General features: G+C 47.7%; 1 protein-coding gene across 2 annotated transcripts in view; it reads left to right on the top strand.

Moving 5' to 3' along the window:
- CNDP1 (carnosine dipeptidase 1) overlaps window positions 1-15323 on the top strand; it is a 28641-nt gene that overhangs the window by 2603 nt on the left and 10715 nt on the right. The window contains exons 1-5 of one of the 2 annotated variants that reach the window (XM_036323410.1): window positions 4341-4475; window positions 8133-8258; window positions 10868-11017; window positions 11731-11893; window positions 12575-12663. In XM_036323410.1, the coding sequence (XP_036179303.1) occupies window positions 8175-8258; window positions 10868-11017; window positions 11731-11893; window positions 12575-12663 (486 nt within the window). In that variant the 5' untranslated portion in view covers window positions 4341-4475; window positions 8133-8174. Of the gene's footprint in view, window positions 1-4340; window positions 4476-8132; window positions 8259-10867; window positions 11018-11730; window positions 11894-12574; window positions 12664-15323 lie in introns of those variants that run through there. The other variant, XM_036323409.1, reaches the window with a different exon arrangement.

Below are 15323 nucleotides of genomic sequence, written 5' to 3'. Positions count from 1 at the left end.
AGATTTTCTCCTCTTTAAGCAATCCTGCTTCCCCTCATTTGGGGAAAGTGTGTGGACACACACACACACACACCCAAGCTTGTACACTGCAGCTGGCTCCAGCCCAGCCGGGGACTTTGCCTCCCAGAAGGGAGGTCACTGCAGGGACTTCAGATCAACGTTCAGGAGTTCACTCTTAAACCTCCCATCCACTTCCATCAGCACAAGTACACATACTTTAAATGTCTAATTAAAAAGACATAACTCAAAAACATAATAAATATCTCTACTGGACAAAAGCAAAACAAAAACATTCAATGGTGAGTGGGATGGGGGCGGGGCAGAAGCATCTAGAAATGAGGCTGCACAGGGTCACAGGGACCCAGCACAGAGGGCAGCGGAGCCGGCACCACCGCCGGAACCAGGACTGGCTGGGTCTCCCTGCGGGTGACAGCTGGGCGCCCACAGCATTTCTCCACAGAAATAATGACCGAGCGGCGGAGAATACAACTGGTGTTCAGGCGGAGCCTGCAAGTTACTAGTAAAAGTATACGTTAGACTAATACTGTCAGACTAGCAATAAGAAAGCTCACAATGTTAATTGGGAAGTGAGTTTACTGCCACTGAAATGCAAACAGTAGAACATGTTTAAATGGATGTGAATGAAATATGTTTACAACCTTCACGGGATAAATGAAGGACTAAGACCATAGAGAAGAGGCAGGAAGATGTGAGTGGAGAATAGGTGGACATGGGACACAACCAATTAGAAATCCTGAAAATGAAAAATCGTTATTGAGAAACTGAGTAGTTTATGTGCATTCTAGACCAGCCACAATCAAAAAGAGAATGAATCAGTTGGAAAACATGACTGAGGAATTTAGCCAGAAAGCAGAGAAAAAATGGACAGAAAAGATCAGAGAATGGAAGGATACATGATAGATCAAAAGATTCCAACTGTAGTAGGAGGTCTACAAAAAGAAAAAAGTGAAATGGTGGAGAAATGACATCAGAAGAGAGAATGACTAAGAATTTCACAGAATAAACACAAATGAAAATGGGTGCTGACACTGAGTATATCAGTCAGACCCATTGTGATGAAGCGGAGAGCATCAAGGAATAAGAAAATAGGGAAGAGGGTAGTGAACAGCTAGCCAGGGAATGTGTGGGATTGGGGAAGGGGGTGCAGAGAGGCTGCTGGGCTTTGCTGATGAAGGACTTGGGGGCTAGGAGGCTTTGGGTGGTGGAGAGAAGCAAGGACTCCAGGCAGGCAGGACAATGAACAAAGCCCCAGTGGTGTTGTCAGGAAGCTGGAGCCTCCTGAGACTGCTAGGAGGAAGAATCATCTGACTCAGTTAAATTTTGGGGTGTTTTTTTTCCCCTTATTCGTGCTTACAGCTTAGATAGTTTTGTTCGTCAACACATTTTGCATTTTCTGCACAATGTTGAAATAGAAGGCATTTCACTGGTGAACATTAGCTACTCCTGGTGTCTCCACCAAGACTGTGCACTTAGCAAACACCAATTGGGGTTTTAGTCTAGGACAGTGGTCGGCAAACTGCGGCCCCTTGAGTGTGGCTCTTCCACAAAATACCACATGCGGGTGCGCACGTACAGTGTGATTGAAACTTTGTGGCCACACTCAAGGGGCCAAAGAGCCGCATGTGGCTCGCGAGCCGCAGTTTGCCGACCACTGGGAAGGCAACTCTCAGGATGAGGGAATATGGAGAACATGGCTTAGCCATGATCCAGCTTAAGTTCAAGTGAGTGAGGCAGAGAATATTAAGTGAACAAATAATAGAATATTAGTAACGACAAGGAAATAAAGAGCAGGTTGTGCTGGGGGAATGATGCTCCCAAAATACAGGTCCATGTGGAGCCTCGGAACCTGAGCTGACTTGCAAGCAGGGTCTTTGCAGATGTAATTAGTTAAAATGAGGTTGTACTGGATTGGAGTACTCCATAATCCAGAAACTGGTGGTGACCTTCTAAGAAGAAGAGAGGACACAGGGACACACACAGGAGTAGGCCGGGTGAACCGGGGCACAGACCTCAGCAATGCAGCTCCGGGCCAGGGAGCACCAAGGACCACCGGCCACCACCAGAAGGTGGGAGGGAGCTGGACCAGCCCGCAGAACTCTGCCCACCAATTCCTCTCTGACTGTCCTCTCCCTGCCACCCCTCCTCTGTCCCATGTCTCCAGGTCCTCTGCCGTTCAGTTCCCGTTGCCTTGCCCCTCCCCCCACTCTCCATGGCCTCTCTGTTGTTTTGCCACCTGATTTTACCTGTTGTCCCCAAGATCACTCAGCCACCCCTGCGGGCATCTTAGGTTTATCCTGCTAACACTTTTACACCCAAATCACACAAATGAGATTTAAAAGGAGGAAGCAAAGGCAGTGTCTGTGGCCCAAGCATGGTTAGAAGACCTTGAGCTGGCCCTGGGTCTTGACTCCAGGGTCTGCACCCCATTTATGGTTTGGGGTTCACACCTCTCACCCCTCGAAAGGAAAGAGTGTGCCCTGTCCCCGGCTCAGAGCCAAAGACAACACAGGCCTTGGAGGAGCTCAGGGTTCAGCTCAGTGGCGACACCTCTCTATGTGACTTCACTGCAGTTAGAGACCTGCCTGTGGGAGAAGCAACAGGCACCTCTGGCCGTGTCACTTTTATTATAAAGGATGGTTAGGTGTTGTTTTTTTTAAAGAGACTCTGTTGTAATGTACCCCGCAAATCACAGAAGGACGCCTCAAGAAGTCGAATTAAAGAGTCACAGTTATTGCAATCCGGGACTATGAGGGGCCATTTTGCTTTCCTAAATCTCATAGTAACCAGATGGTCACAGCTCCAGGGTTATATAGGCAAAAAATCACGAAGGTATTGATTACATCTCAAGGTTTGGAATGAGGAACCTGGTTTGCAAAAAAAAGCAGTTTACAGAAGCAGAAGCAGCATGTTAAGTATAGTTTTGGGTCTCGGGGTCACTGAATTGACAGAAATACATTATCTAGAGCCCTCGGGTCTGGAATGAGGAACCTAGTTTGCAAAAAGTAGTTTACAGAAGCAGAAACAGCATGTTATAAACACATTATCTAGAGCCCTTGGGTAACCTGGGTTAAATTTAGGCATGTTATCTAAATTACAGTTTTGGGTCTAGAGCCCTCTGACCTTGGGATAACTGTGCTGTCCTTCCCAGGTGAAGGAAAAATGTGCTTTCTAAAACCAGTAAGATAACAATCAATGGAATAGTCATTTAATCGAATGGGATGATTTATAAAATCCAGAAAAATCAAAATAACTTTTCTATTGTTAAGCCAAACAACAGGGTTAGAGTTAAACTATAGTTCCTACCTGAGATGATTGCTACCATACTTCAACTCTTTTTAAAAAATATATTTTTATTGATTCCAGAGAAGATGGGATAGGGAGAGAGAAATAGAAACATCAATGATGAGAGAGAATCATTGATCAGCTGCCATCTGCATGGCCCTCACTGGGAATAGAGCCTGCAACCCAGGCATGGGCCCTGACCAGGAATCTAACCATGACCTCCTGGTTCATAGGTTGACACTCAACCATTGAGCCACACCAGCCAGGCATCACTTATTCTTTTTTGGTTAGGATTGTCATATTTGCAGACGACAGTAGGCTCCGGAGGTGGTGCAGAACCAGGGCAGAGTCTCGGGAAGCCCAGATCACTGGCCAGTCTGGAGGGAAGCAAAAGGATCTCAAGAGTCCTTTCTAGGTGACACGTGCTGACATTGCTGCTTTCTACTGGCCTGCACCTGTGCAGTCAGGGGCATGGTCCCCAGACCAGCTGGCTGGCCCTTGGATGGCGCACCATCCAAGCAGGGTCCTCGAAGGGCCGGATGCTGTGCATGCATGACCTCTGGCCTCCTGCTACACAGGGCAGTGCTCTGTGCCTGTGTCCAGCCTGAAGCTCCAGGCCAGGGGACACCAAGCCAGCGGTCAGTGAGAGCTGAGCTTGATTCCGAGCCCTACCTGCACCCAGGACTGTGCGGGACTCCTCCTGCACCTCTTTATCCGCTGATGTTTGTCTCCAGCCATCTGCACCTGTGGGGTGGGCTTCACCTTGGGTTTAGGAGTGAGCCTGAGCTAAGCTCTTCTTTTGGGTCAGACTGCCGGTCAGACCCTGACTAGAAGATGGTGGAGAAACTCCTAGCACTTGGGACTTTCTGGGGAATTCTGTTGCTGGAAACTGTCCAGACTGCCCTCCAAAAGCCACGCCTTGACCACTCCCTCTTCAAGACTGGCTGCCAGATTTCATCTGCTCAGGAATGCTTGGCTCAGCCCAGCTCTGCGGGGGAATTAACAGAATCCAGAAAGGCTGTTGGGGGGAGGGGAGGTTCGGGTTTTATTTTTAATCCCAGCATGGTGAGATAAACCAATAAGGCATGTTTCCTGCATTATAACAAACCCATCAGCTCAGTCCCGGGCAGAGCACCTTCGTAAAGCAGTCCCATGGGACTCTAGGTGACTTGGTAAGTGGGGTCTTGGCATCCAAGTTGACCCAGCACAAAGTTTCTCAGAGGCGGAAAAGGGTTTGGCTACAGTGTACGGGAGGAACAGGGAACAGGCTTAGCCGAGGCTCAGTGAGGGGAGGCAGGAAGGCTTTCATTTGGATTCTTTATTCTGCTCAGCAGCAAATGGTGCGGGAGGGGCTTTATTGACAGCACACCCCACCCAGCCTCTTGTCGGATGCCTGTTGGTTTCAGGGCAGGAGATAGAAGTGTCCTAAGTGTCATTGGCTCAGGCAGCCCGTGACGATGTCGAGGCCACCGTCAGCTAAGCACACAGACCATCTAACTGTCCTGGTTGTTGGTGAGAGCTAGGAGAGGAGGAGACCCCGAGGCCAGCCCTGTGGGAGGGGAGGCTTTTGGGTTTGAAGCTGAATTGACTGGGAGAAGGACGGGGTGGGGGTGGGTCCACCACAGAGGATGTGGACACGCCTTCAGAAAGTCTTAAAAGTTATAGCATTTAAAAATAAGGCTTAGTGCAGGGGCACTTAGGGCTTTTGTTACAAATCTAAGAGCAGTGAGTTGGAATTAACAGAATCTTATTGGGGGAACGGGGGGCGGGGGTTCCTCTGTGAGAGTCCCAAATGTGGGCTTCTCTAGCTGGGCTGGGTTACCTTCTCCGCCAAGATAACACTAGGACCGGGCCTCCAGCTCTCCCTGCCCCCTTCACCTTCCTTTCCTCCAGCACCTCTGCCAGGAATAACCCTTCTCAGTCTCCAGTTTGCTGCTGTGCAATTACCAGTAATTCTAAGTCACGCGTGACTGTAACCCAAGAAAAGAAACAGAAAGAGAAAGGGGTGTGGGAGACTGGGGAAGTGAGTATGTATGCAATGCGGGGACCCACCCAGGATCTCACAGGCAGGATCAGTGTCCACAGCCCATCTCTGCGGCAAAGGGACACAGGTGCTCAGTCCACTCTGCAGGCACTGTGGGGAAGTGCAGTCCTGCAGACCCTGTGTGAGGACCCACCACCAGGGATAATCCTTCAGGAAGCTGGGCCCTGCCCGTGTCCTTCCTGTTGGGGTGGGGGTGGGGGGCTCCCGCTGAAATACAAACCATTCTTTCTCCTTAAAATTGCTGTTTTCCTTCTTTTCTTGTGGCTTCCTTTTCTTCAAATTGCCTCATTTTAGTTTTCATTGGAGAGGAGCACCAAATCATTTTTTTAAAAAAATATATTTTATTGATTTTTTACAGAGAGGAAGGGAGAGAGATAGAGAGTCAGAAACATCGATGAGAGAGAAACATCGATCAGCTGCCTCCTGCACATGTCCCACTGAGGATGTGCCTGCAACCCAGGTACATGCCCCTGACCGGAATCGAACCTGGGACCCCTCAGTCCTCAAGCCGACGCTCTATCCACTGAGCCAAACCGGTTTCGGCATTTTTTTAGTGGAAATTGAATGCATGAAAAATAAAAGTAGCAGCTCACATATTAATTTATACGGATTGCCTACAAAAAATAGCTTACGCCATTTCAAAGAGCCTTTCCCAGGCATCCAGAGCTTCTTTTCTCCTGCTGTTGGTCCTCAAGAGTCCTTTCCTCCTGATTTTTTTGCAGCCCCTAACCCTAACCCCTAGAGCTTAGCTGGATCCAGCCTCATTCAGATCAGAATGAGGCCAAGGATGCTCAGGGGCGGCTCATTGGCGCCATCTTTTGGACCAAATTCTTAACCCGCTTATGCATGAGCAGGGTTCACTTTTACCTGGAATTTACCCACTTCTTAGCTTCCTTTCGAGACATTTTTTTTTATATTCAATACTATATTTGTACTTTTGAACAAGTGTTCATATTTATGGTTATTATTTTTATAATGACCATATTGCAATGTAATTCACGGAACTTACAACTTACCAATTTAAAGTGTGCAATTCAATGTTTTTTAGTATATTCAGACTTGCCCAAATGTTGCCAAAATGAACTTTAGGACTTCCATCATCCCACAAAGAATTCCCCTACTCATTATCATGAGTCACTCCCCTCAATTCTGCCAGCACTAGGCCACCACCAATCTACTTCTGTCTCTCCGGATTTAACTATTTTGGACATTTCATATAAATGGACTGATACCATATGTAGTCTTTTATGTCTGGGTTCTTTTACTCAGCATAATGTTTTCATGGTTCATGCATGTTGTAGCATGTATTAGTGATTCATTTCTTTTCATGGCTGAGTAATATTCTGTCTTATGTATACATCACATTTTGTTCATCCATTCATCCACTGATGAACACTTGGGTTGCAGCCATTATGAATAATGCTGCTATAAACATCCCTGTTGAGTTTTTGTGTGGACACATGTTCTCATCTTCCTTAAAAACATATCTAAGAGGAACTGCTAGGTCATATATTTAATCATTTGAGGACTGCCAGACTGTTTTCCAAAGCATTTGCACCATCTTGCATTCCCACCAGCAGTGTACAAGGGTTCCAATTTCTCCACATCCTTGCTAACACTTGTTGTTACCTGACTTTTTTATTTTAACCATAGGAGTAGGGGAGCAGGTATGAAGTGGTGTCTCATTATTTGATTTGCATTCCCCTGGTGACTAATGGTGTTGACCATCTTTTCATGTACTTAGTTGATCATTTGTAGATTTTCTTTGGAGAACTGTCTATTCAAATTTGTTTTATATTATTGACTGTATAATTCTTTATAGTCTAGACACACATCTTCACCTTGGCTCTGTTGGTGCCCAGGGCTAGAGGCCTAGAAAGGAAGCTGCCTAAACCTAAAGTGGCTCTAAAAAATAAAGTCTAGCTTCAAAATGTGCAAAAATCCACAAGGAAGAGTTGGTTTGAAAGAAGATGATGAGTTAGTTCTGAGCCTGGAAGTCCTGCCCTCTGGTTTTCTGCTCTGCACCCAGCTTGGAGCTACCACCGGGTGGAGGGATGAGTAGGAAGAGGGTGTGGGGAGGAGGGGGAAGCGGAGGGCAAAGATTGGGGTCATGGACAAGTCTCACATTTATAGGCCAGGGGAGGAAAGGGGCCATCAGGGAGGGAAGCAGAGGCCAGAGAGGTGGGAGGAAAGGGGAGCGAGCCGTGGACCAGGGGGCCCCAGGTGGGGAATGTGGCCAACAGCGTCTAAATTATCTTTAGTTCTTCCATGTTACATATCTCACTGTGCTTTTATGTTTCTTTTTAAAGTGCTCTAGCCTCAGGAGCTGATGGAGGAAACCTGCACGCTGCCCGGGATTCTAGGCAGTCCTTACAAAATATTCTTTCTAATAGAGTGTCTAATCACACATATAAATTTTGTTATTTTAAAAATTATGTCACACTTCTCTTCCTTAGAAACATTGCCCTTCACACCACATGTGTGTGGTTTGACGTAAGGGAAAGTCAACCAACGGGAAAGACGATCACAGGAACAGACTGAGGAAAGCTGCTTCCAGACAAGCTTGTCAGTTTGCTTTCTGTCTGATCACAATCCTTTAGCACTGAAAAGGAAGCGCTTGGGGAAACGGAGCACAACATAGATTTCCTGTTCTACTACCTGGTGTTATTTTAGCCTGAGTGACTGCACGCAGCTGTGTTGGACAACCGACTTCTTTAAGTGTTTGCAAGGTCGAAAGTCCAAACTCTGGTACTTATTTTGCTTCCTCCCCGGTGCCTGCCCACAGGCGTCAGCTCTCCTTGCTCTTCTGCTGCTGCTTTTGGGAGGCATGTCCTCTCCATCCTCACCCCACGCCGGGCTGGTCGAGAAGGTCTTCCGGTACATGGATCTCCATCAGGATGAATTTGTGCAGGTTGGAGAAACTACAGGCGGGACACTTGCATGAGATCCCTTTTGGTGTCCGGTGAATGGTGGTTTGCTGGGAGATGTGGGGATTTTTGCCTGACAACTTAATTCCATTTAAAATGCCTGTAATTCTTCATTGAATTAAAGTCGTGACTATTTGTTAGATTGAGGGAAGAGACCTCTCCCAACCATTCCTCTGGAAAGGGGTGTCTGTTCCTTTCCAGCACACTTGCTCTAGGGCAGCGGTTCTCAACCTGTGGGTCACGACCATCGGAAAACATATATAGCATATCAGATATTTACATTACGATTCATAACAGTAGCAAAATTACAGTTATGAAGTAGCAACGAAAATAATTTTATGGTTGGGGTCACCACAACATGAAGAACTGTATTAAAGGGTCTCGGCATTAGGAAGGTTGAGAACCACTGCTCTAGGGTGCTGTCTTGGAGTCGTGGCAAATGTTGAGCTCACGTTTACTGGGAACCATCCTCAGGTGGCCATGGCCTCGCTGAGGCCCTCTCCTGGCTGAAACTCACCTCCCAAGAACACCAGCCCAGAGTAACACCTCCTGGCTGCAGCAGCTCTCAGTCCAGAGTTCTGCCAAGTTCAGTGTCAGAGCTGTTATTTTGTAGTCCATGTTATACACACTTACCTTCTTCTCCTTGGCAACCCTCTGCTTTCTTCCTATCCTATCACGCGGGGGTGGGAGATGGGAAGGAGGCCTGGGAGGAAAGCAGGAAAGGGCTGGACTCAGTCTTCCCTGCAAGTCCTTCTCCTTCCTCACTTCTCTGTCCCCCTCAGGCCAGGCCTCCACCACGGCCCCAACTCCCTGAGCTTTCGCCAACTCTGCACCCTGCGTGTCCATGTTATGTCCGCACACGTGTTCAGTGTGTGGTTATTTGATCAACCAGTCAATGTGAGGACCCTTATTGGTGCTTAGATGTGAAACCTCTGTGTTTGGTGCTAAAGCACAATGCTGAGAGTCCAGCCGCTTTCCTAAGCCTGACCTTCACGGACCCTGCCTCACATGGGAGTATTAACTTACCCTGCTGTCCACTGCATTTTCTTTCTTTTTTTTAAAAAAAATATTTTGTTGTTTTCTTTCAGAGAGGAAGGGAGAGGGATAGAGAGTTGGAAACATCAATGACAGAGAAACATTGATCAGCTGCCTCCTGCGCACTCCCTACTGGGGATGTGCCCGCAACCAAGGTACATGCCCTTGACTGGAATAGAACCTGGGACCCTTGAGTCCGCAGGCTGATGCTCTATCCACTGAGCCAAACCGATTAGGGCCCACTGCATTTTCAAAACCCAAGTTGGGGTTCCCATGTAGGTCGGAATTAGTGCGTGTGTGTGGGGGACGGGGTGTGTGTGGATTGGGGTGCTACAGCCAGGATAAGATCCAACTGGAATAAACTGGGGAGTCCAGGGTTAGTCACTAAGACACGAGTGGTGTCTGGTGAGACTGCTGTCCCGGGATAAGCCCCTCACGTGCCAACACTGGGATGCGCCTGATTATTATTGTAACTCCATGCTGGCTGGCCTTCCCTGAGCATCCCTGGGGCCGGCATCAAGCTAAGTCTCCAGGCACCATCTCGCCCTAAGTCCTCCCTGAAGGGAAAGCGTGTTTTCTTCTGCTACTTCATTCACTTCTGCGCCCACACCATGAGCAATCAGGATGTTAGGGAGGCCTCATCACATGGCATGATGAGTATTAACTCGGTGTCCAGCCCTCTTCCCTCCAGACGTGGGGGGCTGGGGCTGAAAGTTCAAGACCTCTCATCACAGCTCAGACTTTCTGGTGACCCCTCCCTACTGGGAGCCACCCATAGTCGCCCCATTACAACAAAATATGCTGCTCTCGCCCAGGAAATTCCAAGGGAGTTAGGAGCTCTGTGTTAGGAACCTGAGGCCGAGAGTAAATATTAGAACTGAAGATGACCCTGGCACCTCCATTGCTTAGGAAGTTGTGAACGTTTCAGAAGCTCTGGCCAACAGGTGAGATAAAGACAAAAGAATGTATTTCCCATTGTATCGCAACCTCTTAGTCACCGTAACCTGAGACGAGAAAGCTGAGGCTGAGAAAGTGTACGGAATATTCTCCAAGTCCAACTCTGATGGGCAGACCAGAGTTAGGAGCTAAGGCTGCCTGCCGCCCTGAGGGTCCTGGAGGAGCAGGCAGGGCTGACCACAAAACCTAAGTGCTAAGGATGGTGCCAAGGAGCCCTGCAGCCTGCTGAAGCCGCCAGGGGATCAAGTTGGGTGCTCTGTGAGGTCCAGAGGCCTTCAGGGCATTGTGGGAAGCCAGTCCTGGCCGGGGCATGGCCGGCCAGCCTCTCAGTGCTAAAAACCAGAAAGGGTGGGTCAGGATCTGCCCTTCTTAACAACTCTGGTGAACCCACAGGGGCACAGGCCCGGTGTTTGGGAGAACAGCATTCCACCCAACCTGCCCTGTCCCATTCTTCTGACCCAGCCAGCTCTGGCTTCTATGTTCCTGATTACACCTTCAGCTTGGCCAGTGACTTTTGAATACCAAGGTCAAATGAAGGACATTGGGCTTTTGTGCCTCCTGTGCTGTGTCATGCTAACCACCCTGCGGCCTGTCCTCACAGAGGCTGAAGGAGTGGGTGGCCATTGAGAGTGACTCCGTTCAACCTGTGCCTCGCCTCCGACAAGAGCTCTTCAGGATGATGGCCCTGGCCGCAGAGGAGCTCCGGCGCCTGGGGGCCAGCGTGGACCTCGAGGACTTGGGCTCTCAGCAGGTGCTAGCGGTCCTTCCCTCCCCCATGAGCTGCCACTTCCCTGTGCATTGGTCACGCCCTCCTGTGGTGGTGGCAAGATCCTCAATACAAACACCCATAGTAACCCAATAAGGATGAAGAATTCCTCCTCGTCCCAAACGAGGTTGCCATGTTGATTTCTCATCATGTCAGGACTTGGATGGGGGTGGGAGGGAACACAAGGAGGTGAATGAAGGCGACCCATTCTGGAAAGGCCCCCAGGCTGTTCACACCCTGCACTCAAGCTGCAAACTTCCCCAAGCTCTGAGGCATCTTTCTGAGGCTCCAGCCTCTCATCAGAATCACTGCCTGTTCCTGCCCCTTGGTCACAAATGGCGATCTTAAATCTTAGCGCCCAGTGCTGCCTGGCTTAGCATTGAAAGTCTCCCAACGGTTTGTTTCCGACACCCAATTCACGGTAGTTGAGTCTGAGTTCCTATTGAAGAGCATGCTCAACTAAGTTTCCTGTTTATCAATGTATGTCTGAGGAAGTGCTTCGCTTTAATTACGCTTCATGTTTTAATTAAAAGTGTCTTGTGGTTCCATGTTAGAGCTGGATAAAGGGTGATCAGAAAATTGTATGGGCTCTGCCAGGACCCAGGGGTAGAAGCAGGACTCCTAACATCATGTCTTTGAATTGTTGGGAAGAACTAAACAGCATTTATTTAAAACTGCTACCCATTGTCCTCCTGCAGTTGCCTGATGGCCAGACTCTCCCGATACCTCCTGTCATCCTGGCTGAGCTGGGGAATGAGCCAGGGAAACCCACCGTGTGCTTCTACGGCCACCTGGACGTGCAGCCGGCCACACAGGCCGATGGGTGGCTCACAGACCCTTACACGCTGACAGAAGTGGATGGTTAGTGACCTGCTGGTGCGCAGAGCTGGTGCCGCTGTGGATAAGGGATGCTCACAGGGTTAAGGATTTAGGACAGGCCTCCCATCCCTGGCTCCAGGTCTAACCGTTGTTAAGAATGAACTAAATGCCACTCTCATAGTCTACAAGTTGGTCCAATGTGGCCAATTTTCTTTCATTTGAGAAAGAAACTTCGAACCTTTGAGCCCATGGGTGAATGAGTGCCCCAGGCTGGAGTCCTTGGGCTGTGAGGAAAATAGTTGTCTTGGCCAAACGTTTTCTTTTTAAAATTACCAACTATAATTTCTTTTTAAAGAAAAGAAGAAGAAAGGTTAATGGAGCTACAGATACTCTTTTTCATTCTTTTGCTAGTTGTAAAATCTCAGAATGAGAGGCTGTATTACATGACCGTCTATAACAAATCCTCAGGCCCTTTTCCATGAATTTGGATAAAATACCTCATAATGGATCAGTATATTTCAAGTGAGCTTACATTTCTGTCTAGCTAGTGGCCATACTGTCTATACATAAGAAATCATACTTTGCAATTTCAGTGCATGATTTGTTCTTGGAAGCAGAAAGCCCTGTTCAAGCAATTACCCATAAAACAACGTTTGTTTTTAACTCACTCAACTTGGCAGAGGTACCCATGCTTTTCTGAAAATTCTTCCCTTATTTTTTAAGGAAAACTTTACGGACGAGGAGCGACAGACAACAAAGGTCCTGTTTTGGCGTGGATTAATGCTATGAGCGCATTCCGAGCCCTGGAGGAAGTAGGTAGCCAGTGGTGTTGGGGAGGGAGCCCGATGATGATGACTGACAATGATGGTGATAGTGACAGTGACAATGATGATGACGATGATGACGATGACGACGATGATGATGATGGCACAGGCAGTATGCTTTGAGTGCCTCACTGTGCTGCAAGCTTTCACCTGAATTTTGTCCTTTCCTCTTCCCAACAGTCTTCATAGGGCTGTACTCTGATAATCACACCCATTTTATAGATGAGGAGAGTGGAGCTTGGGACGGTCAGGGAACTTGCTCAAAGCTGCCCAGCTGGTCAGGGGAAAACATGGTACCTTGAGCCTATGCTGCTGACCAAATGGAAAAAACAAACAAACACATAACAAAAAGTATGATGAGCTTGTGGCTAAGTTACTCTCACTGGGACTTGCCTTTTTCACCTTTATCTTACTTTAACTTGTATTTTTTATCTCCTCCTCCTTCTTATCACAAAGTTTGATTTTATTAATAGAGACAAACATACACTTTAAAACAACACATCAGCTATTTTATCAATGATCAAGATAGAGATCCCTGGCATGTGACATCCTATTTGAATCTTTAGGCCTCTCCATTCTTGTGAAATGTAGTTTTCATAGGTGTGCCATACAGGTACTGGAAAGGTAGGGGGCTGCCTCTCTAGGGCCATCAGAGGATATGTTGGTGGCCCAGGTTTGAGTCTTTTACTGTCCCACCTGATGTTCTCACAAGGGTGGTCTCATCTCACACCACCCTCCCTTCTTCTTATGAATGCGCTTAGGCTCCAAACAGAGGAGTCGATCTGTGTGGCCCTGGGCAGGAGACCTGGCCTCTCTGGGCCTCAGATCCTGTCCTGTAAAAATGAGGGTGTTGGCCCTTGGCTCCCTCCGAGGACTCTATGGGGCTAACCTTAAGGATACGTAGCCAGCCACCTTCTCCTTCACATGACTTCCCTAAATCAAGCACCTCTGTTCACTGGAAATTGAAGAAGGAGCTTCAAGGTCAGGGTTCCTGCATGCTGGCCTCCATCCAGCCTCTTTTAGCAAGAAGCAGGGAAGCAGTGTTCAGGCCCGGGCGCCGTCCCAGTCCAGGCCCAAGGCTTAGATCTTTGATGGCGACCCTTGCTCCCAAATCCTTCCCCTGGAGGAGATTTCATTGGGCTTCTCTTTCGTGAGTTTCTTTTCTCCCAGACATAAGCAGAAGGGGAGAGGGCATGTGACTGCTCTGGACTCAGCTGCTGTACCTCACTAAGAAAGAGAGTTTGAGTCAGGATAGGTTCCTGGTAGGTCCTTCGACCACTGAAACATTGCCTTGTGATTCTTGACACTCACATTGGTCAGCCTGAAAGTTTAATGTGGCCTTGGTTTCTCCCCTCTCTTCCTCTCTGTCTAGAATTCTCTCCCTGGACTTTCTTCTTCTGTTTCCTTCCTTTCTCCTTCCCTCCCTCCCTTTGTCCCCCCCCCCCCTTCTTTCTTAAGAGGAGGGAAGCAATATTTATATGAAAATTCCTATATAAAGGCCCAAATCTGCTTTGCTTTTAAATTTCAACTCTGAAGCTTACATAATCATAAACAGCACATAAGCCAGTTAATTCTCTCTAAGCCTCTTTTTTCCTCATCTGTGAGGTAGGAATGGTCACTTCTCTCTCGGGGCATTGAAACGACTAAACAAAGTAACAGTCAAGGGACTCCAGTGCCTATGAGTGCTGGGCCCTATGAGTGCTGGCTTCTTTCCTGGTGCCCTCCTGCCCTCCGCCCTCTCACCCCGTTTTTCCTGTATTGTGTGCAGATCACTAACTGTGTGTCACCTCACTGGACTGTCTCACCCAGAGCCAGATCGGCTGTCCGTGCCCATACTGCACAGGGAGACAAGTGAGCTGCCTGGAGGTGGAATAGCTTGTGCAGGTCCCTTGGGTGCCAAGGGACAGAGCAGAGACCAAAGCCCCAGCCTCCAACACTTAGTAGCCATTGGCTTGGATTTTATTAATCACCTTTTGCCAGAAAAATCTTAGGCTTTCCAACTACTTCTCAGTCATGTGTTAATAAAGGGCTTTTGAATATTAAGATTTCAGAACTGTAGCTTGACTTCCTAAGACACATAGAAATGTACACACATGATACATTTGAACAAATCATTATCCCCACATTAACCAACAGAATGGCGGAAGGTCACATTTTCTAATACATAATCCTCTGCTCATCCTGCCTTTGTTCATCTTTGGCCAGTCGGTCCTGCTCATTAGAACTAATTAGTATGTATGTGCTGCCGTTTGTCTGCATATAATCACTTTTAGAGTTTCCTACATGTGTCTTCTGCTCCGGGAAGAGACTTTGACCTCTCCTCTTCATGTGGCTCTCAGAGATAGGAAGTTATAAATTATAGAGATACAATAAGATCAAAACCAAATGGGGGAAGGGCACATTGTAAAAATTTTAAAGGAGTGATTCCGAGCCCTAATATTAACTGGAAAAAAACTCATGTTCCATTCTGCTGCATGATCAAAGCCTTTGAATAAGTTAAAAGGCAGATTGAACTCATAGTTGAAAAATAACAGACACTCGAAATAAAAATTATCCTAGGGCTTAAATATTAGCCAATCTTTCAAAGGAAAGAGTTCTCGTTTATCAGGCTCAGAGTTATGAGTTCAGAAAGGAGATTTGTAATGGTG

This window comes from Myotis myotis, unplaced genomic scaffold (assembly GCF_014108235.1).
Source record: "Myotis myotis isolate mMyoMyo1 unplaced genomic scaffold, mMyoMyo1.p scaffold_m19_p_9, whole genome shotgun sequence".
In the NCBI taxonomy this organism is placed as follows: domain Eukaryota; kingdom Metazoa; phylum Chordata; class Mammalia; order Chiroptera; family Vespertilionidae; genus Myotis; species Myotis myotis.
The sequence above is the reverse complement of the archived record's forward strand: the minus strand, read 5'-3'. Positions and strand labels throughout refer to the sequence as shown.